General features: G+C 37.4%; 2 protein-coding genes across 2 annotated transcripts in view; one reads left to right on the top strand and one right to left on the bottom strand.

Moving 5' to 3' along the window:
* NAA10 (N-alpha-acetyltransferase 10, NatA catalytic subunit) overlaps nucleotides 1-24,164 on the bottom strand; it is a 164,178-nt gene that overhangs the window by 93,564 nt on the left and 46,450 nt on the right. The gene's annotated exons all lie outside the window — the stretch shown is intronic.
* On the top strand, nucleotides 16,607-23,586 carry LOC147032546 (uncharacterized). The gene is made up of 4 exons (XM_085870277.1): nucleotides 16,607-17,163; nucleotides 21,592-21,661; nucleotides 21,748-21,815; nucleotides 22,039-23,586. Exons 1-4 carry the CDS (start codon nucleotides 16,858-16,860, stop codon nucleotides 22,261-22,263), a joined length of 669 nt encoding a protein of 222 aa, XP_085726403.1. The 5' UTR covers nucleotides 16,607-16,857; the 3' UTR covers nucleotides 22,264-23,586.

The raw sequence follows: 24,164 nt of genomic DNA on the forward strand, positions 1-24,164 counted from the left end.
TTTCTTCAACTCCTTCCTCATCCCTTACTATCCATGAATCACTTTCACCCCATATAATATCATACATATATTAATCTGGATTACCTGATATTCCTGCATCCAAAATAATTCTTTTTACAACAGGAAACGAATAAAAAAAAATTCTGATTTTCTAACAGAGCCTTGCGTTTTCTTAACTTCAATTTTTTTTTCATTATTTAACATTTTAGTTGAGTCCAAAGTTGTTGGTTTATTAACATTAGTATAAAGCCAATCTTTTATTGAAAATACCTCATTCTTATGTTGAACATATTTATTAAAATACCGAATACCATTTTCTTGAAGGTATGCTTGGACACAGAAATGATAATTTTTTTGAAGCCTTCTTGCTGTCATTTATGTATCAGAAATATATGACAGATTAATATAATGACAGGAAATACCTCCCCATATTCCCAGAGTTAAATCAGTTTGTATTTCCTTACTTATTATATATAATCCTGTTCTTTGTGTTTTCATCTATCTATAATTCCAGCAATGTCTGTGTCTGTGTCTGTGTCTGTGACCGCTGTTTCTCGCCAACCGCTGGTCCGATCTAATTGAAACTTGTCAGGTATATTGCTGGGGCCCTGAGGATGTGCCTTTTCAAGGTTTGATATTAATCGGACAAGTGCTTCCCAAGTTATGGCCATTTATTTACCAAACCAATGACAAGACACGTTGTTGCATGGGCGTGGCCGATGGGGAAGGGAAGCTCAGCTGCGTTCCCCATTACAGGTTACAACGTACGGACTTCCGGAGAGTGATGACTTCATGTATTATAATTTCTCGATTTCTTATGCGCATTTATAAGCTCAATGCCGCAAGTTATGATCGTTTTCATATGAGACGGTGCATAAATTTCGGTAACATCAGAGTGCTGGTATGCTCCGAACCAGGAAGTAATTTTTTTTCTCTCTTCTCTTTTTGTTTTTCCTTGCGATGACATTGCGAAAAGGCAAAATACGTTGGCGCTAATTGAATAATTGGCCATTAAAACCTAAATTGCAAATCATCGTACCCGTGATATGCGAACTTCCGCGCCACGCACGTACGGGCACGTGAGAGCGAAGAAACGGCCTGTGTGGTTGTTGTTTGTTGCTCGCAGTTGGAATATTTATTAATTTTACTTTTTTTTTTAACGGGCACATACGAGTGATATAAACGATGGCAAAACCATGATTGATTTTACCCTTATGAAATTCTTTTATTTGTTGTTTGCTAATCGTGCTTCCACAAAACTCATTCTCGGCACCAAGTGGATAATATTCTTCCTTACAAGACTGATTTAATTGTTCCAGTTCTTCTCGGTTAATTTTAAATGACCAATCATACCCTAAATCATTCATATCATATCCCCATTGTTCTATTCTCATACAAACGATACGCCCTTCTTTATAAAATTTTATTTTAATTGGAACTATGAATCCTGTATGACCTGGAGATAAAATCAACACTTCTGTATCTTTGGAAAACACAGCCGTTTTATTTAAGGATATATATTGTGATAAATCACTTAATCTCACCAAGTCATTCACGTCAGTCAGGCTTGGATAATTTATTAATTTATAAGCATTTTTCATATTAATATTTTTTGCGAGACTATATTTCTCTTGTTCAGCTTGTGCCTTTGTGTAATAATTTGATAAATCAATATCCAGTTCTTGGGATACACCAAAGATAGAACCATCTGTACCAACATGTCATTTGTATTACATTAAAAATAATGTCATTAAAATATTTATTTTTGTTGAGTTGAAATAACACATGTAGACATAATTGACCACAACACTTGGAATGTTTGATAAACACCATTCTGTAAGAATTTAATTACTTCAACAGGTGGTGGAAGACCAAAACTTTCAAAATAATATTTGTCTTGACTATTAAAAATACAAACCCAACAAGAACAGTTGCCATTATTATCTTCCAAGTTCATAACAATATTCTTTGTATGCTTAGACATGTTTGTTAATTCATCTCATACAAATAACCACATGATGAATTTTTAATTTCTTACAATATTTGATAAGTTCTAAATTTGATGTATTCTTTCCAAATTCTTTAAACCACGAATCAAGCTCATTTATTTATTAGAAAGATATAATCCATTAACCCTTTGAGTTAATTTTACACATGATTATGCTTTCTTCTATCGCACATCTCCAACTAACAATCTCGCTTTATCAGGCAGACTTTCAAGTTTTTCAGGAAAATCTACAATTACACCACTTCCACTAATTTGTTTCCCCAACTCTTTGTTATGTCTTTCCAATTATTTTTGAGCCCGGAGTTGAGCCTTCCTTTCATTGGCAGTTTTCACCGCTGCTGAAATACCACCAGTCAATGCTCCAGCCACATTTAAACCAGCAAATAAAGGAATTAGAAATGGGAGAAATCCTCCACTCGTCTCTCTTATTGAACATTTCTTCAACATTGGTTTTGACATTTTGATTTTAAGTGAGCCAGTATCGTTCAAGATTTTCACCTGTTCTCTTGTGAGAAAAACATCAATTCTTACTGCTCCTTTTCTCTGAATTGTATTCACGTTAATCGTACAAGGCTTTTGATTTTGAACACAAGATGATAGTTTATGGAGATTGATTTGATTAACATATACCCCAGTTGGTACTTTACCACTCATTTATTTATCAAAAAAATTATGTGAGACTAATCATAAAACCATTATCTGTATTCATCTGTAATTCTGTTTCTTCCAAAAGCAAACAAAATGTATCAACTTCTTCACTCTCTCCTCTTTAAAAGTATGGGGAAGTATCCACTCAATTTGACTTTATAGTTTCCTTTTGAGCACTCAGGTCAATCACATAGATTGTATTCAGACTTTTAAATGATGTCATATCCAAAATAGGTTCCTTATTTCCATTGCTTTCACACACCTTTTGGTAAGACTTGTATGCTTCAGCATAATCATTTTTTCCCAATCTATCTCGTGGATAAAATGTTCCATCTCGAGAAACGCGAAGTTGTTTCACCTTAGCATTATCACTCAATGCATTATTCTTATCAATAGCCGTATCACCATATGGTTTAAAAAAAAAAATGAGCCAGATATCGTGGCTTTCCTTCCAGAACACCCAAATTCCACGTGTAAGTGGTTTGATTGAGTTTAACGTGTTGGCATCTTCTTTTAAGGTATGATACATTGAGTGGCTTCTTTGAGTTAAGTCTTCTATTCAATACATCTTCTGTTTTAAGATTAGGAGTATATTCACCAACTAATTTCATCAATTAGAAATTTATTCTGAGCAGCAAAAGCATTAGCCACACCAAAAAGCAATCTATTTTCATTATCATTCCTTTGCAGTTGAAATCTAATTTTAAGACCATACAGAACTTTATCATGATTACAAAATCCAAATATGCATTTAAGAGGAACTGCCACAGTAAAACTATTACCTGCTTTTGTATCATCATTATACATTCCTTTCCTTTGACTATATCCAGGGTCTGTGTTTGTTCCCGTTGACATATCAGGAATAAAACCTTCGACAGCCCCCTTTCCCATTCCATCACAAAATGAATATAGTGTAAATTTCATCATTTCAGATGTAGCAGAGACATAATCAACTGCTTCAACTTCTTGTGTTCCAATGTACAAACGAACACTATCAAACATTTTCCAGAATAAATAATTTATGAGTGTAGCGTTTGTGTTATTTGCAGCCTTAGTGAATGTAAATTTACACAACAAGAAAGTTTCGGCTGGATTCAAATAAGTTTATTGATTACATATTTCAAACCTTTTTGTTCCATTAGCATTCCAGTCTGTTCCAGTTATTGCATTTACCTTGAAGTTGTCTTCTTTTTTAGTAGAGTTTGAGATGACAATGGTATCATCCAAATCATAGATACTATCAATTGCTTCCATACTTGTATTTATTTAGGAAAAAAAGATGTTAAAACTTTTGAAACCCTGACCCAAGTATTTGAATTATTTTCTGTCATTCTTGGGGAGACAACCGAGTTTTTCCTTTCTTAATTTATTTTATTGTTTGCAATTTATTGGATTCCTTTTGGGAATCTTTTATACTCTTTATATCACCCGCTACATTTCCCACAGCAGAAGCGGTTGAACCAATTAGGTCTTTATGTTTAAGAATAGTTGAACTAATACCCATTACAGTATCAATTATCCCATCTCCTTTTTTTCTAAATTGATGTCCGACACACCTTTGTCTCTTAGGTTTATAGTATCCTCTACCAAGATACATACCTTCACCCTTGTAGTATGGGGAAAGGAACATCCCATCCCCTGTAATTATTTTATATTTTCCCAACTCGTGTCTCCTCACAATAACCATCGTATTTATTTATTGGAAAACTTCATGTCAGTGAATTCTGATGGATATAATTTTTCCATTAAAAGAAATCATGCGATTATCTTGGTCGGTTATCCTAAAATTTACTCTGTATATATGGTTTTTCCTGACACAGGAAGATAAACCAGATTTTTGGGTTCCATATTGAATTTATAACCAATTGGGGTTGAGTATGCGCTGAATGAAAATATTGTATTTGTTTTTATTCCATCATTATAAGCACCATCAATCAAATCACAGTGAATTAACACCAAATTTATTCCTGAGGATATTTGAATGACATTATCACTGTAAAACATCCCATTAGTTTCAATCTTTTTTGAGGAGAAACCCAATAACTCTCTAAATGAATTATCAATTGTGAAATCAACCTTGTAGTTATTTTTAAGTTTAATCGTTGATTTTGAAGTATGTTTTTGAATATCTATAACAATACTTTTTGGTTCATCACCCTGTTCTTTCATAAGACGAACAATTTCGGAAGATATTTGAGAAATCTCATATGCTCCGGATGAGACTTATCGTTTTGTATCTACTTCCCGGATTATAACTAAACTTGTCATTTTTCTCGGTGATATTAAATAAGGTATTATAAGTTTCCATTGACAATAAAGACGACTCAAATTCTTTTGTTGCGTCATGTTGTCGTGGGTATGGGAAGGAAGATGTGTGGTCGATTGTTGTGAAAATAAAACTAAGGATTGTGCTTCTCATCTTATTTAATAAGGGATAAAATGTCTTTGTATTGACATTTATTCATTATTTTCATGTTTATCAACTGGTCTAAAATGGCTGATGCTTCGTTAAAACAATTGTTATTTCCAGCCTTCTTACTACCTAACAGCAATAACAGTCTATTAACTCATTGTGATGGGTCATTTGGAAGAAAACCAACACCTGAACCAAGGATACTTAAAGCCTGAATAATGTGTTTCTCCTTCTCATTCTTCCTACTTTTACCAGATAGACTAACCCTATAATGAAGAGTGTCCAGCAGATCAATATATACTCTATCATCCTTATTTTTCATATCCAATGGTTTATCAAAATACTTTGATGCATCCCTCACAGTTGAACCTTGTTTTCCATCTTTTGTTAGAAGAAACATTAACCTTGGGGTTAGTTTAACAGTGGGTTGAGCAGAACTCAAGAACCTTAATTCATCATTAAATATCAATACCTTTTCTTTTTAGCAAGATGGAATATTGCTGGTTGTTCTGTTGGAATGAGACCTGCTATGGTTTTTGAATCTATTGAATATTCATTGTTTTGAAGAGCATTCACAACATCATCAGAGGGTTGATTGATCTCTTTCAGTTGTTGAAATAATCCTTCATCATCATATTCTAATTCTCCTATATGCTCTAATTCTTTCCTAGTCATTTGACCGAAATCTTTTAACATTTGAAGTTTTTTTTTAAGAGTATATTCGATTGTGGGATCTGTGGAAGCATCTATAAATTTTTTCTTGGGAAGTTTTTAAAAGTGGTTTTAAAAATTTCTCTCGTTTTCTTTCAAATGCTTCTTCAGCCGTTAGTTTCTGTCTGCGTTTCTTCTTTATGTCTTCCTGTTGTTTTACAACTTTTGAAACCAACTCTTGATGCTCCTTAAATCTCCTTGCTCTTTCTTTCACATCCACTTATTTATTGGAAAATATCATTCACTGAATTATGAAGGTCAACAGGAAAATTTTCCTTTTCTTTATCATTAAAGTATATGTGTTCAAATAAATCCTTTTCTTTAAATATTTTATCAAATTATTTATTAACATTAATACGAGTTGTACTTTCTTCTTCGCTAATACTTGTGTCTCTGCTTTTCATACATTTGCGTTGAGTTTCTTCATCAACATCAAAACCGAATGATAACATCTTAACCCCATTACCACTCAGATGTTTAATAATTTGTCTCATTCCTTCTGGATTCGTTTCTAATATCCCAAGACCACCAGATTTTAGTTTCTTTAACTCACTTTACAATGTGAATATTTTGTTGTACAAAGAGAAACCTCCTCAAATATTTGACCTTCATTCCTCAATCGCATGTGTTCCTCCACTGAAATATAGTAATAATTTTCACCTTCTACTTCTCCAGGTCTTATTGCTCTAGTTGTTGATACAATACGAACGACGTGGTGCTTTTAAAGCAAATTTTAAATATTCTCATTTGTACTATACAAAAATCTTGATTTATGAAAGTTTTTTTTTTTTCCAGAAGCAGATTTACCCACAAGATTTCTAATAATAGTTGTCATTTATATATGTAATTGTATATAAAAAAAAATATCCCTTCATATCTCATCTTGTTTCACAACAATATATTTATATTTTTCAGTCGTGTGATTCATATAATCCCCAAATTCCTTTTTTACGACAATGTAGAACAATTTTCTCTCCAAAAATTGCATATATCTATTGAATTTAACTTGAATAAAATAAAAGTATTAGCATTGTTTCTAATTGAGCGCCGAGGGAGTTGAAAGTATGATTGACCAAGATAAATACAATTAGAAGAAGAATGTCTCCCTCTTGTGCCATGACTATCCATTACAGTTTGGTTTCTCTCATTAACACAATCATAAAAGATAACGAGGTGCTTTTTTGATTTATCCAAATCTTGGGGAGAAGCTATATCATCCGTATTATCACCAAGATTACAAGTTATTGGTTTTTATTTCTATTTATATCTCTTGTGTATCACAAAATAGTTGTATTTTATCTTCAATGTTGTAATCATTTAGTTTGTTTTGAAGTTTAAATAAACCAATTATATCTTCTTTTTGAAGACCAGCATTAAAACCTTGTGAGAGTAGTGGATACTCAGGTTGAAAACTTGACTTTGTGAAAATTATTAAATTATCATAATCTAAAAAGTTGGGAGTAAGGAGCATCTCTAAAAGTAATCTGGTTTTTCCACATCCACTTGAACTAACTATGAGACATCTTTATCAATTTGGAAGCTTTTTATGGTTGTTAAATTTTATCTTATTTTCCCAAATGGGTAAAAAATGAAAATTCATTTATATATTTGGAAAACAGGTTATTTAATTTATTATTGGCTTTTTTCGAAACTCTATATTTTATCCGAAGTTCGGGTTTAATTTCAAGATAATTCATTATTTTATTTATACAATATCTTGTGTTGATATTTCCCTAAAAATGGCAATCGTGAATAATATATAACAACAATCCTTTGAACATTTCTCTAATACGTTCACAGTTTCTTCCATTGTAAGGAAAGGTGTGTTATCACCCTCATACTTTACATTCATTTCTCTAATCAATCTCGTAAAGTAATTCATTTTTGGTGTAAATCTAAAAGAATTGTATTCCTTTTTATATTTTTATTATCATTAATTATAAGATAATCACAGAACATACATTGTTTATAGGCTTTTGACTGTGTTTAATCCCCATCTTTCTTTCGCAGGACAATTCTCAAATTTGTCATGTGGAGAATCAGGAAATTCAAGAGGCTCAAAATCTAGTAAACTATTCATATTTATAAAGTAAAACTTTACTTCAAATAAAATTCATCTTCAGGATCATCTTCAGTACTTTCATTTGTGCTTTCACAATCATTGATAAAACTACTTTCATAACTTTCGCTTGAACACAAACTCTTGGTATCATAACTGTCTTCTGTTCCAACAAAGATACTATCATCACTCTCATAATCCTCAAAATCTTCAGTTGAATAATGACTCGTATTTAATTAGTAGAAAAAAAAAACATTACCATCTATATCTCTATACTTTTTTTCATTAACAGATTCAACGACCACGTTTTATATATTAAAGGTAATTTTAAAATGCTCCTTAACTACTATTGAACGAAATGTCATTTCACCTGATATATTAACATCCTTTATTTCATCAGGATTTACATCTTTAGGGTTGTTGAAAAAAATACAAATTTCTCCTTGCATATTACAGATGGTCTTATCTTTTCTTTCTAAAGTTTCAACCATGAGGTTTTTCATTTTTGATACTTTTTCTTGTTTCATTGCTTTTTCTAGTTTTGAATATATTGCCAGAAGGAGAGGAGAAACTTTTGTTGGAACTACGTCAATTGATGTTCTTCCAGATATACTAAAAGCCCTTTCACTGAAGGAAATTGAAGAACTCATATTATTCACCATAATTGTTTTTATCCAATAGTTGTTATATTTATCTTTATTAAATTTTACATCCTCGACATATTTCTCAGTATCTTTTACAAATGAAGAAATTGATTTATTGAAACTTGTCTTTTGTGTCTTGATACATTGTATTTATTAAGTGAAAAAAGTTGGAGGATAAAATTGTTTTAAGCACAGATTCACCTATAAAGTAAATGAAATGTTCATCAAGAAAATTTTATTTTCAGCAAAGTTTTGTGACATAAATCTTCTTCTTCTTCCGGCTGCTCCCGTTAGGGGTCGCCACAGCGGATCATCCGCATGATCCGCATAGTGATTTGGCACATGTTTTACGCCGGATGCCCTTCCTGACGCAACCCTGGTCGCCTCTTACGACACAGGGATATGGTACACCTATTTTAACCGGGGTATACACCGGCCCAGTATACTGGTACTCATTTCGCCGACCTCGGAAGGATGACAGGCTGAGTCAACCCCCTGGTGTATTAATTCAGTGGCCCAACGGGGCTTGAACTCAGGACCTTTTGGATCCCAAGCCGCTGCCCTAACCACTGCGCCAACACCAGGATATCAAAGTTTTGTGACATAAATATGGTGAATAAAACGTACTGCGATGTTTGTAATCATGAATATAAATTATAAAAAAACACCTTCAAACCAACAAACACACCATCAGTCTTTTCAGACAAATATCTCCACTTGACCAAGAAACAAAACATTGTGATAGATGTGATAATGATATTCTTTAAAAAAAAATTATAATAAACACCTTCAATCATGCAAACACAAGAATAATGAAGAAAGGGAAGGTGCCACTAAATTCTCCATTGAAAACACTGATGGGGTATTTCAAGGGCATATAAAAATAAGATTGTTTTGCTTTCAAGACCCTGGACCATCTCCAATCATGGAAGCTGTTGACATGGTTAAACAAAGTATTGAAACTATAATTAAAAACACATGAAGTGAAATGAAAACTTTTAAGTTTTATATGGGAGTAAAATTGAATATGGTAAGATAAGGTGATGAAACTACTCCCTATATGAGGACAAACCCTCACTTTATGTCATCATTTCAAGATTTTGTAAGATGTGATGTTTACGATGAACTCCAGAGACAAGAACAAGATATTGATAACACTGTAGTAGGTAGTTGATTTGCTCTTGCAAAAATAATATTTTTAGATATATACATCTTAAAATCAGATCCTCTTCAAGCTTCTTCTTATATCGATTTACCAAAAGAGATAAAACTTAAGAAAGTGGTTGTTAATATTCAAAACTAAGATAATAAATGTTTTCTATGGCCTGTTCTTACTCACTTACATTCTCCACAATGGAAACCTGAAAGGGTTGAACATTATAAGAAATACAAGAATACAGTATATTTTAAAGAGTTAAAATTTCCAATGTCATTGAGAGATATTCCTAAATTTGAGAAAATGAATAATCTATCTGTTAATGTATATGGATTAACAGATACAAACAAAGTTCAGATATTATAAATTTCAAACAACTATAAAAATGATGAAACACACATTGACCTTCTTTACTTTACTTTACTTCAAAGGAAAAATCACATTATGCTTTCATCAAAAATTTATCAAGATTAACCAAATCACAACGATACAAGAGAAAATGTAAAACATATCCTTGTAAGAGATCTCAACTCCTTTCACACAAAGGAACGATTAAATCAACATTCAAAATATTGCAGTAATCATGAATCAACCGTAATCAATTTACCAAAAGCAGGTTCAAACACATCATTCAAAGATTTTAACAAATCTATAAAACATCAGTTTGTGATATATGCTGATTTTGAAATTATCCTTGAAAAGATAGATACTGTTTTTCCAAATCCAAATAAATCATACACAAATATATATCAAAAACATACTCCTTGTGGTATCTGTTATTATATCAAATCATCTGTTGGTGATGAATACAACAAGTTATAACTTTATAGAGGAGAAGATGCATCAGAGGAGTTTGTAAGACGATTGGAAAAAGACTGTATAAGACAGAGAAAGAATGGTTAAAACCTATAAACCAATGTCATTAACAAAGGGAGAGAAAAAGGAATTTAGAAAGAACAGTATCTGTCATATTTGTGAGGAGAAAATTGAGAGAGAGGTCAAAGTTAAGGATCATTGTCATCCTACTGGAAAATGTAGAGGTCCAGCTCATTCCCATTGTAATCTTAATTACAAGCCCCCAAACTTTATTCCTGTCTTTCTTCACAACAACGCTCATTATGACACATCTATTTATAAATGAACTTTCAAAGACATCTGGAGATATTTCTGCCATTCCTAACACAGATCAAAAATACATCTCATTCACAAAAACAATTCATACATCCCCTATAACCCATATCAAATTTCTTGACACATACAAGTTTATGGCAAGTCCATTATCTAACTTAGCATCAAATATTAAAAACTTACCGAATCTTAAATCACATTTCTCAAATCAAGAAGAGATTGATCTCTTATCACAAAAGGGAATATATCCATATGACTACATGGATTCATTTGAGAACTTTAAAGAAACACAACTTCCTTCAAGGGAAAGTTTCTATAGCAAGTTGAATAAAACTCATATTTCTAATAGAGATTATACACAAGCTAAAAAGGTTTGGGAGAAGTTTAATATCAAGAATATCATGATTTGTATCTTAAAACTGATGTATTGTTATTGGCTGATGTGTTTGAAACTTTTAGAACAGCGTCATAATAAAAATTCTTATGGATTAGACCTCGCTCACTATTACATGGCCCATGGTTTGGCTTGGAGTGCAATGTTAAAAATGACAAAACATAATTTGGAATTAATCAGTGATATAGATATGCTTTTAATGATAGAGAAGGCTAAAAGAGGAGGAATATCTCAAGTGTGTTCCAAGACATATGCTAAAGCAAATAACAAATATCTTCCTGATTATTATAAGAATGAGGACAACTCTTACCTGATGTATTATGATGCTAACAATTTGTATGGGTGGGCTATGTCTCAATCTTTACCTTATGGACAACTTAAATGGGTTAAAAAAAAACATTATGAAAAAGTTTTACAAGACATTGTTGTTTCCTCTCAAAAAGAATTTGATGAAGCTGAACTTAGATATTATTTTGAGTTTGATTTAAAATATCCAGAAGAACTTGAATCACAAACATAAAGACCTACCTTATGCCCCTGATAAAGAAAGTCCAAGAAAAGAATGGCTAAGTGATTACCAACAGTCATTTAATATAAAAGGTAAATCTCCAGAAAAACTACTTACTACATTAAATGATAAAGAAAGTTATGTTTTGCATCAAAGGAACTTGAGACAATATTTATCTGCTGGCTTGAGAGTGAGGAAATTTCATAGGATTTTGAAATTTAAACAGTCATTGGTTAAAGAACTATATTGATGTTAATACAAAAAAGGAGAACAGAAGCAAAAACAGATTTTGAGAAGGACTTTTATTAATTCATGAATAATACTGTATTTGGAAAGACGATGGAAAATGTTAGAATGGGTGGGGTAAGTCTCAATCTTTACCTTATGGAAAACTTAAATGGGTTAAAGAAAAACATTATGAAAAAGTTTTACAAGACATTGTTGTTTCCTCTCAAAAAGAATTGGATGCTACTAAATTACTAAATTGGATGCTAAAAAGAATTGGTTGTTTCCTCTCAAAAAAATTGGATGAATCAACAAAACACAAGACTTGCAACATCTTGGAAACAGGCTTCAAAATTAATTAATAGACCAAGTTTTGAATGAGCAGAGGTGTTTTCAGAGAACTTTTGTGCTATTCATTTGAAAAAAAAAAAGAGTATTGAAATGGATAAACCTATTTATATAGGAACATCCAATCTTGACTTGTCAAAGTCGTTAATGTATAACTATTACTATAATAATTTAAAATCAAAGTATAAGGATAATGTGTCATTGTTATATATGGATACAGATAGTTTTATATTAGAAATTAAGACAAGTGATGTATATGAGCATATGATTGATAATATTAATATATATGATACAAGTAATTACAAGTCAGGTGATGTGTTGTTTTCATCAAAGAATAAAAAGGTTATTGGTAAGTTTAAAGATGAATTGGGTGGGAAGGTCATGAGTGAATTTATAGGATTGAGATCAAAGTCTTATGCTTTTACGTATATTGATAATAATAACATTGAAAGGTGTGATTAGAAGCGAAAAGGAATAAAGAAAAATATAATCAAGGAAACAATAAACTTTAAACATTATTACAACTGTTTAACCTTAAAGAAGGAAGAGTACAGAAAAATGAATACAATAAGAAGTTATAAGCATCAATTATATACAGAAGAGATAAATAAGAAAGCATTAGGAGCTTTTGATGATAAAAGATATATTTTAGAGAATAATCTCTAAAATTATTTGGAATGAATAATCTCCCTTATGGTTAGACGAGTGTTAAGTTATATTGGGTTGGGAATTTTAACAGGCTATTGCTGTCTTTTTACTGATTTATAAATGATAGAACCAAGCAATAACCAAACCAAAGAGTGGAGATGTAATCAGCCTTGGTATTTAAAAGCAAAACATAAAGAATGTCAGAAATACCAAATAAGTCTTATTGAAGAATAACCAGGGTAAAGTAAATAAAACAAATAAGCGGCTAAATTTGATTACAAATAAGTTGGAGGATGTAAAGAAAAAAAAATGAATATCCTTGAATGGACTGAAAACTTTGATGATTATCAACTGAACAATGAAAAAACAATTTACTACAATCTTAAAATGATATGTGGCTCAGGAGGTGGTCAAATAAGAGCATTGAGAGAAGTTCATCATTTCATTTCTGCTCAACAAAGACACTTAAACCAAGAACCAAGTTCCGAAGTAATCTTTGTGAATATACTCGATGGAAATGAATGCTACAAGAAAATTAAGTTATTCCCTAAAGTATAACATGGGCAAATATTCATTGGTTCGCTCTTTGAGTGGAATGAAAATATAAAAGAGAAGAAGTGCTTTAATCAGTAAGTCTCAATTTTACATTTGCTTGTACGGGAGGGAGAGGAAATGAGTCTCATTTTTACATTTGCTTGTATGGGAGGGAAGGGGATAGGTGGGGAGAAAATCAGTCTCCTATTTTGAGCTTTTGGCACTTGAGTCAGAAAGTTTTTCCTTTTTTTCCCCATTCATTTGAATGGGTAGACCCAGAAACCCCATTAATCATCTACTGAGGGGTCTGGTGGTCGACCTGTGCTGGATCCCTGGTCATGTCGGCAATGGTGGAAATGAGACCAGTCATATAGTGGCTAAGCATGCCCTTAAACTGGAAAATGTCACCCAAATCCCCCTCGGACCATCCAAAATTATTAGTCTGGCCAAGGGCCAGATTGAGAAAAAAAATGGCAATTTCAGTGGGAATCCAGCACGAAAGGAAGATTCTGTCACACTGTGCATCCGGATGTGGTACCTCCAGTTAACCTTCCCATGCTTTCCCAGAGAGACCAGGTCACTCTTGGTTGGCTAAGACTCAGGCACTGCCACCTCAATTCATACCTGTATAAAATTGGGTGCCACCCAATGCGGTTTTGTGACACGTGCAGGAAACCCGAAGATCTGAATCATTTATTCCTAAATTTCCCTCTTCATGAAGGACCCAGGCGGCGTCTTGCACAGAAAGTAGGAGTAATGGGGATCAAGGTGTGGGATCTACTGGGGGCGTTGAGGCAGATGAACTAGAAGCACCCTCAACTATGCAAGCCGGTACTAAAATTCCTGAAGGAGTGTGCGAAATCCATTTAAATTTCTTTACACTCGATGGGATAATAAACGATTTTGATCACGTTCAGGTGTGTGGAGTGTATAGAACCTGCCGGCTCTGAAAGCACCATTAAAATTCAAAAAAAGAAGAAGCAGAAAACCCTCTTCGTGCCCGAACCTTTGGAAGCTTTAACCCGGTGGTCAGCAACCTGCATCTCTTTAAGAACTTAAGTGTGGCTCCCAAACCTGATTGATAAAATCCCCCTTTTTCTCATTATAAATTAATTTTCAGAAAAATCTTTGTGAGTGTCATGAAAGGATAAAATAATACTTGAGAACGTTGGTGGAGTGATAAACAGGAAAACAAGCCGGTAGGCGACGAGGGATTCACTAGGATCGAAGCGCTGGATACTATGCTTTTCATTCTGACCGATCCACTGACGAAGATTCATTGCCAAGACGTATTGGTTCACATACAATTGTACCTCTGCCTGGCAAGATTTTTCCTATTGTGTATTTTGCCAACTGGCACCCCTCATAAAAAGACAGTAAATAGACACCCTATTTTTGAAGGACTACCATTTGAAAAATAAAACCTCAATTAAAAATCGGCTTGAGTAAAATTTTCTAAATATCTCGAAGTGTTTAATTCCAAAGTCTCGCTTCTCTACATTCAAAACTGAAGGACAAGTATTGAAAATACTGTACGTGGTTTTTCGGCCGCTGCACAGCAATGGGTGGTTGCTAAGTATAGGCAAGAAAATTCAAACGTGCACATTCCCATGAAATACTGCACATGTTTGCAAAGTTTCATCGAAATCGGTTTGCTGGTTTGTGCTGTGGAGCCTCACGTTGCAGACACAGAGACACACACACACACACACACACACACACACACACACACACACACACACACACACACACACACACACACACACACACACACACACACACACACACGGAAAACCCGACAATAAGGGATATCTGGCATATATAGCGAATCCAATACATCCGACAAGCCGGTAGGCGACGTGGGTGGTCGCTATATAATTGCATACTAGTCATGCAGTTTTTGACGGATCAGACTGAAAATTTTTGACAAAGAGGTTGACTATAGTGCGCATAAAAGCGAGTAAGCCGATTTTTGAGTCAAAAAAAATATTTTTTTTCGGATTTTTAAAAAATTTCAAAGTCCCGTTGCTAGGCAACGGTGGTGTCCATAGCAACGGTGCTTGAAAGCATACAACTAGATACTGGTATGAACCTACCAGTCAAGTTTCATCAAAATCGGTTGACTCCTCTGGCCTCCAGAGCTGTCCATTACATACATACAGACGGAAATCCTGAGAATAACGGTAGTCCAGCGATCACTATATATATATATATATATATATATATATATATATATATATATATATATATATATATATATATATATATATATATATATATATACATATATACCTGGTGATGGCACAGTGGTTGGGGCAGCGGCTTGGGATCCAAAAGGTCCTGAGTTCAAGTCCCGTTGGGCCACTGAATTAATACACCAGGGGGTTGACTCAGCCTGTCATCCTTCCGAGGTCGGCGAAATGAGTACCAGTATACTGGGCCGGTGTATACCCCGGTTAAAATAAGTGTACCATATCCCTGTGTCGTTAGAGGCGACCAGGGTTGCGTCAGGAAGGGCATCCGGCATAAAACATGTGCCAAATCACTATGCGGATCATACGGATGATCCGCTGTGGCAACCCCTAAAGGGAGCAGCCGAAAGAAAATGTATACACACACACACACACACACACACACACACACACACACACACACACACACACACACACACACACACACACACACACACACACACACACACACACACACACACACACACACACACACACACACACACACAACGTCCTTCCGCCTTCGGTGGTGGAGGTAAATCTGGGTAAGTAAGCCGACTCGATGTACTGAAGAAAATGTAAATGGCTCCTTTCATCGATACCGACTCGATAAACATGTAAAATCAATGTTTGTGTCTCTGTCCCGTTTTCCAATTATTTAAATAGGGTTTGTGACCAAATTTGAAGGAACGGATCTTCTTGTTATTCGGGTCACCAACCACCGCCGGCGAACTCATTGCGGAGGGCACACCCGGTCGTCCTCTCCCGCTCCCGCTCCATTTAGTCGCACCTCATGGGGATCACCAAGCGCGAACTTTGACCCCTTAACAACCAACGACAAATCAAAAAAGAACATCGGACTGTAGATAATACCAAATACCGGAAACACCGAGAAGCACCCTCCGGTCGTCGCTCCACCTCGAGGAAACCCCCCCCCCCCACCCCACCACCACCACCACCACACAAACAACCAAAACAGAGACCCAAACACCTCATCTTGCTCTCTGACCCGCAGTGTAATTAATTAAATAATTGTCACGTGCAGCACGTGCAGGTAACCAGGCACACCTGCGGTACCAAGGCTGTGTTAAAGGCGGCCCTGAGGGTCACGACGACGATGAAGTTCCTCAGGTCCGATCCCAGAGATCCCAGCTCGCTGGTGAAAGAGCCGCGAACCCGAAGTCCTTGAGCACATCCGCCATATGTCTCGGAAGCGAGGAGACCGAACCCGGGATGTGTTTGGCGACTCGGACACGGGCAAAGTCGAGGCTCCTCGTGTTCCCAGCACCATGCAGATGGTGAGTGAAGCCATTCGGAGTGTGCAGTCGACCAAGGGTGCCTCACTCCAAGCGATTCGCGCGCACATCCTCACCAAGTACCCCGAGGTGGGGCCCGCGCGGATCCAGGGTCCCCTGAAGCGGTGTTTGCGGAACTCCCTGGGAAGCGGAACGCTCGTCCGACCCGCCGGCTCCGGCTTGGGGAACTCCACGATCAACGGACGATTCAAGGTGCTGTGCGATTCCTGCGACTCGGGTTCGGGTTTCGATGCGAGTGCCGATACAAAGTAAATGTGTTTGAGTGGTGAATGGTGGTGTATTGCATTTTAAAGCCGGTTGTCCCATGAACCAATTATATTTCCACGGCATCTTTAAAGAATACCGCGGGCCCCGGTGCTGTGACCATGACCAAATGGACTCTGTGTGCAGTGGCCCCAATGGGAGGACAGCACGACGACATGCGGTTAGGCTGCAGTACAGGTGTGCTGCTCCCACTACTCGTTAAAATGTTTTAAAAGGGATGAACATGACATGTCTCGTGTGCCCCCCTCCACCACCCTTCCCGTTGGGTACCTCGCGTGCCCCCCTCCACCACCCTTCCCGTTGGGTACCTCGCGTGCCCCCCTCCACCACCCTTCCCGTTGGTTACCTCGCGTGCCCCCCTCCACCACCCTTCCCGTTGGGTACCTCGCGTGCCCCCCTCCACCACCCTTCCCGTTGGGTACCTCGCGTGCCCCCCTCCACCACCCTTCCCGTTGGTTACCTCGCGTGCCCCCTCCACCACCCTTCCCGTTGGGTACCTCGCGTGCCCCCTCCACCACCCTTCCCGTTGGGTACCTTGCGTGCCCCCTCCACCACCCTTCCCGTTGGGTACCTCGCGTGCCCCCTCCACCACCCTTCCCGTTGGTTACCTCGCGTGCCCCCTCCACCACCCTTCCCGTTGGTTACCTCGCGTGCCCCCTCCACCACCCTTCCCGTTGGTTACCTCGCGTGCCCCCCTCCACCACCCTTCCCGTTGGGTGCCTCACGTGCCCCCTCCACCACCCTTCCCGTTGGTTACCTCGCGTGCCCCCCTCCACCACCCTTCCCGTTGGGTGCCTCGCTAGCCCCCTCTCCCCCCCCCACCCCCAGCTCTCAGCTTCAACTTATTCCCCCTCTTAAAAAATAAAAATAAAAAAAGCCACAACCCTTCAAATCATCGTTCCCTTTATTTAGTTTTTATTTTTGAGTCCTTCCATTTTCTCAAATGAGACCCTCAGTTTTATGAACCAGTTTGGCCCCTTTTGGATATGTGCGATTATTTATTTGTGTGTATATATATATATATATTCATTCATGACTGTGTATATATACACACAGTCATGAAAAACAAAACGTATTTTATTGATTTATATACAAGCATATTAATAATAAACATATTAATCCCTCAAACTGTTTGCCTGGTATAATTTGCCAAACTTAAGTGAATTCTAGCACCACTATTATAATACTGGTATAATCCTTACTGTACCTACTTTTACAGGTGTGTGTGTATGTGTGTATGTGTGTATATGTATATGTATATATAGAATTTTTTTTTTGGCAAGTGTCCTAAATTTCAAAAGGAATCGAACCCTCATTGCCATAGGTTCGAGCATCGTTTTACAGAATCTATAATGTTTTCTCTTTAGGTACAGCAGAGATGTTGAGGTTTTCTGTTTTTCATTTCACACTATTTGAGGAACTTTAAGTGGCAGCTTCTGCATAAGAAGGAATATGTTCATGTGTGGAGGAAACTGATGAGGTCTCATGTGCTAAACCACTGCACTGGCTTCATCACCTGAATGTTCCCACACTCATGGAGAATGAATCGGTTGTTCGTGAATAATTATTAATAACCACTGAAAGCTTTTTGATATTCTGGGTGTTTCAACAACCAGTTGTTGAGTGTCCACTGCCTCCAAACAGACTTGCTTCTTCCTTTTAAAAAAAACTTCTAATCATTTAAAATTCTTCCCTTTCCTTATTTCTCCATCTGGGCCAACCCATGTGTTTTGTCCCAAACCTGTCTCTCAAACTTTGGTTCATCGATCCGCTTCCTGTTCCGACGGCAGTACTTTACTGTTCTTTAAACGGAGTAAAGTACAGGATTTTGCAACTCTGCATGATGTCTTCTTTACCTGTCTAAGGTGAGCTCTGGGCTTAGAGCATTGTTAATGCTGTACATTTTGGATTAATTATGCAATGTATTGATACATGACCTTAAAATTTTATATGTCAAGGTTCGTATAGAAGCTAACACACAAAATGCATAACGGGGAGCAGGAGAGAGGGAAGCACAAACCAGTGGGGAATAGACACGCGATCTGCGGAAGGGAGAGGGATGGGGAACACGGGGTAAACAAGATGGACACTACAAGGACTTTAAAGAAGGAAAGCAGAGAATTTGAAGGAGGTGGATTAACGGGGGTAGAAAAGATTAAGATTTTGGATGGGGGAAGATAAGAGGTGGTGAACAGCTGTTTTGAAGACTTGGAGGGAAGAATGGGAGTTTGTTCCAAAAGTAGGGGAAAAAAAAAAAGAGTAATGAAAGGGTGAAGGTGAGCAGTGATTCTTTGTTTTGGTAGTTTAACCACGAGGGGGTTGCTGGCGTACCTTGAGCGCTGTGGGGACAAATGGCAGACAATGGGGGGGGGGAGGGTGAGCAGAGGCTGGAGGAGACAAGAAGACAAACCACCGACCTACCTGCGGTGAGAGTGAGACCCAAAGACTCAGCCTCACTGTGGGAGATACCAATGATCCGAAATGCCTTTGTTTCCACAGCGTGAAGCCGAGAAAGGTGGAAGGCAGGAGCACTAGCCCAGAGGGGAGAATAGTACTCCATCAGGCTGCTGACGAAAGCTTTGTATGTGGTCAGGTGGGCTGAGGAAGGACTTTGCATGGTGGAGGATGCCCAACTGGCTTGGAGATGGCTTTTCCAGGAAAGATTATGGCAGATGGTGAAATCCAGAAGCTTGAATGAAAGGACTTGTTGAGGAGGATTGGGTGGGGGGGGGGGTGGTCAGGCAGTCCTTTTGGAGACAGATTTGTCAGGATTGAGACATGCTCCATGTGTTAGACCTGTTTGTGATTTTACCCAGATCTGCAGTGTGAAGAAGCTGCTGCTTGCCAGTCTGAGATGACAGATGGTATGGCAGAGGGTGGAGTCATCAGGAAAGAGATAGAGGATTTTCCAGAGTCTGAGAGATCATCGATGAAAATTAGAAAAAGAACAGGGCCCAGAATGCTGCCTTGAGGAACTCCAGCCTGGACAGGAAGAGGGGATGAGAGAACTCCATTTAGGGCCACATGGCTGTGACAGGAGAGGAAGTCTGCGAGCCATGAGTGGAGATAGCCTTGGAAGACATTTTGGTGAGCAGGGCAGGGTGCCAGACCCTATCGAAAGCACGTGATGTGTCGAGGGATATGGCTCTGATCTCTTGTCTGGCATTGAGGACCTCCATCCATTGTTGGGAGAGCAGAAGCAGCATATCCAGGGTAGAGTGACCTGGAATAATTCCAAATTGATGATCGGAAATCAAGCCATGGGAGAAGAGGAAGGATTTAATGTTTGAAGCGATGATTGATTCCATAACCTTGCTGATGATTGAGAGAAGGCTGATTGGTCTGTTGTTGCAGGAATCTGTTTTTTTGCACCTTTTTATGCAGGGCAGTAATGGTGCTGATTTAAATTGTATTGTTTACTCGAACTCCAAGGGAAATGTTTTCATGTCATAGCTAGTCTTTAACCTGTGTAATGATTGCTGGGGTGTGAGGGTTCTAGATGTAGAACAGTCCACATATGAGCTTTTTGATGAAGTGACTTTCATGATCGGTCTCCTTCAAAGACAAAAGGGAAAGTAGAATGAGACTAGCAAGTCCAGGCTTTGATGTACCATGCCTTGTCACTTTTGAGTTGTCCCCTTCTGGTTTCACCAGAGGGGACCATAGGTTTCCTGTCTTTTTGTTTAAGCTATTTTAGGTAACAACCCGTCACGTGTTATGGAGACTGTTTGTTTCTGCACATGTGTGCTGAGCATTCTGGGATGGATTACTTTATTTTCAAAGTGCTGTATTGTATCTGCAAGGTTGAAATTTTGCTCCAGCCATGCCATTTTACTCACTCCCTACATTCATTTCCATTCAAATATGCTGGCAAGCTTTACCTTTCCACTCCATGAGCTCTTATAAAAACTGTTAAACGTGCTTTCATTTTGCAAGCTTCAGCAGGATGTCTGCAAATCCTTTTTTGGACCTCATTGTTCTTAAAAAAAAAAAAAAGCTACTTGAAGAAATTCAAACCTGAAGATGCCACCACCTACTATACTGTAATGTAGTTACAGTAAGCAAGGCATGGGTCCTATTGAACAGCAGTGAGTGTTGGTGCCTTTGCTTTTGACATGGTGCTATTAAAGTGATAAGTGTGCTGGAAATTGGAGTGAAATGAGTGTTGGTGAGGGAATGTATCAAGGTGTTCATTTCCACCATTTTGTTGGTATTGGATTGCTTAAAGCTTAAAACCGATCTATTTGTGTCAATTATCACACCAGTCAGCGGCAGAGTAAATGTTCTGTTCAACGATTCATTTAATGTTTGAAAACATTTTGGATACACTGCACTAAACTAAATTCATCCCTCCAGCTTGCCAAGCCCACACCTCCGGACAAGAAGTCTCGGCAACCTCGCGTGGCCAAACGCCAACAAACTACCGGTGAGGAGAAATTTACTCCGTTCCAAATATTTGTTTTTTGACATACCATGTCAAACATCGATTGCAATCTTCCTGAAACTTTTTAGAGGCGAAGAAGGAAAATGCAAGTCTGAAACGTGTCAAGACCAAGGCTGTGGCGTCAACCAAGGACGCGGTAAGGTCTTGTCTTGCACGTCGCTGGCATTTAGGTTGTCATGTTTGTTCATTTCCTATCTGGTAGCATCATGTCACTTGGACCAGAACACCAGCAGGTTGAAGTTTTTTTTCTCTCTCCTCCCCCCCCCCCCACCCCTAGCTATAAATGCGTGCTTTTACATGTGGGTCTTGTGTGTATGACGTGCATCTTTGCTCTCCCCATGGAATTCACACACTTCCAGGATCACAAAATGGCTGCAAAAGGCAAAGCTGTTCCTGTGGTGAAGTTGAAAAGAGTGACCAAGCAGCAGAAAGTTGCCTCAGCAAAGGTTGAACCAAACGGCCAAGCTGCCAAAAAGACTGTACGTCGGACCCCAAAGAAGGTTCCCAGGGTATCCTCCAATTTTGTATCGAGACGAGTCAAGCCTGCATCCAAGAAGGCAGCAGTGAAAGGCCAACCATCATAAATACCATTTCAGCTGATATGTAAACTGATTTGTTTTTAAATGTTTCCATGAAATTTATGTAATTGGCTGTAAAGAAGCAAACTGATGGCCAATGACTTTTTTTTAACGTTTACCTTCCCATTTGGAATACTCATTAAAGTATGATAACTGATCAAACATTTTAACTAACTTTACATAAGAAGCTTGTGATTACTCTGTCAAGGTTTTGTGCTTCAATTGCTGTTTTAAGCTCTTATTTCCTGTTTCAGTTCTTGTAATAAAATGTGGTTTTGATGTTTAAGTTATTGGTTTTTTTTTTTTTTTTTTTTTTTTTTTTTTTTAAATTGAGTTCGGGTTAGTAAGAATCAGCATGAAACAAGTGATCAAGACTTAGCCCCCCCCCCCATCCCTATAAGTAGATATTTTGAAAGGTTTCAAAGGTGGATTTCTGTTAGTTTATGAAGTGTATAATTACATTTAAATAAAGACAAGATGTATAAGACTATCGATCATGTTAAACTTTCAAGTTGTTTCTCCCTTATCTACCTTCCATTTGTGCCTGTATGTCCTTAACCGTAACTCTCCTGCTTGGAATGATTTTCTACTTTATTTGAGCGGCAGACAGATCTGTGGGAGGGTGGTCAGGACATTCACAACCCTCACCCAGTAACATGAGAAACTCGTTTTCCGATTCAATTTAAATAAGTTCCTTGATCATAAACCGAGCAGTTTTTCCCTTTGTACATGGGATAATTAGTCGTCTACAGCGAATGATTGCTTAACTCGAACTAAAACGAGTGTAGAGGGACACTGGATTTCTGGTGAGTGGTTAAAAATACTTTTGACATTTTTTGACTTCAGGGTTTCATAATTTTCATTGTGCATTTCAGGTTTCCTTTATTAGCAATCTCATCTGAATTCTTTCGGTGATTACTGACATTTTGCTTTCGGTGGCTCATTTCCACCAGTGGAATGACTCGATCAATTTCACAAACTTCTCCAGTGTTAAAGTTTTAGTGCCAGCAATCAAGACTTGGATATACAGTTGTAACATGAGCAGAGTATTCATTGGCTTTGTTTATGCTCCAGTTAGTCAATATCCCTTGTACACTCATGGTTTTAAACATTCCCAAAGTGTAATTACAAACATGAACTCTAGACAATAAATTTAGTGAACATACTACTAATTAAACCTATATGTTGTGCAGGACAATAGACATACTCTTAACTATTTTGCCTGGGTTTGAATGCCATCCAGCAAGAAATTATCATGCTTTTATCAATGTTTGTGCCATCCCACATGGTTGTTAAACTGGATGTCGGCTTTAATTGGTGGATGTTTAAGATCTCGGTGTCCTTTGAGAATTAAACAGGTTAACTGCTGCTGGGAAGGTAATAAATGGCAAACCATCCAACATGAGCCTTGCTAAGGGAGCTGCTTAAGTTGTCCCACTCAGTGTGGTGCATCAGAGATCATTGGACCACACCACTCAAGATTAAGATAATGTACAATCCTTCCGTTTCCAATCAATTTTGTCCAGTACTTTAAACTTGCTAGCAAACAAGTGCTAAGAACAAATACTAAGTTTTATTTGCAAACAAAACTCCATCACTTGAGTACAAAGCCTACTGTGCATGATGTCACAACTCAAAGAAGGTGTGGCGTTAACATGACTTATTGGCATGGTGCCCAGATGCTCCTCACTAATCCCAGGGATTTTTTTTTTCAATGTTGCAGACATGTAATGTACACTCATGAATGTTACATTCCATTGAAAGTCATGAATTCCATCCATTTTTCATGATCATGGAAAAATCACCGACGTTTTAAAAGTCGTCAGTACGACTTGGCAAGGATCAGCATTAGCCACTGACCTCCTGTGACAGAGGTAGATATCACTGTCAGGTCAAATCTGACCATA

This window comes from Eptatretus burgeri, chromosome 2, assembly GCF_056783735.1.
Source record: "Eptatretus burgeri isolate ZD-2024b chromosome 2, Ebu_testis_v1, whole genome shotgun sequence".
In the NCBI taxonomy this organism is placed as follows: domain Eukaryota; kingdom Metazoa; phylum Chordata; class Myxini; order Myxiniformes; family Myxinidae; genus Eptatretus; species Eptatretus burgeri.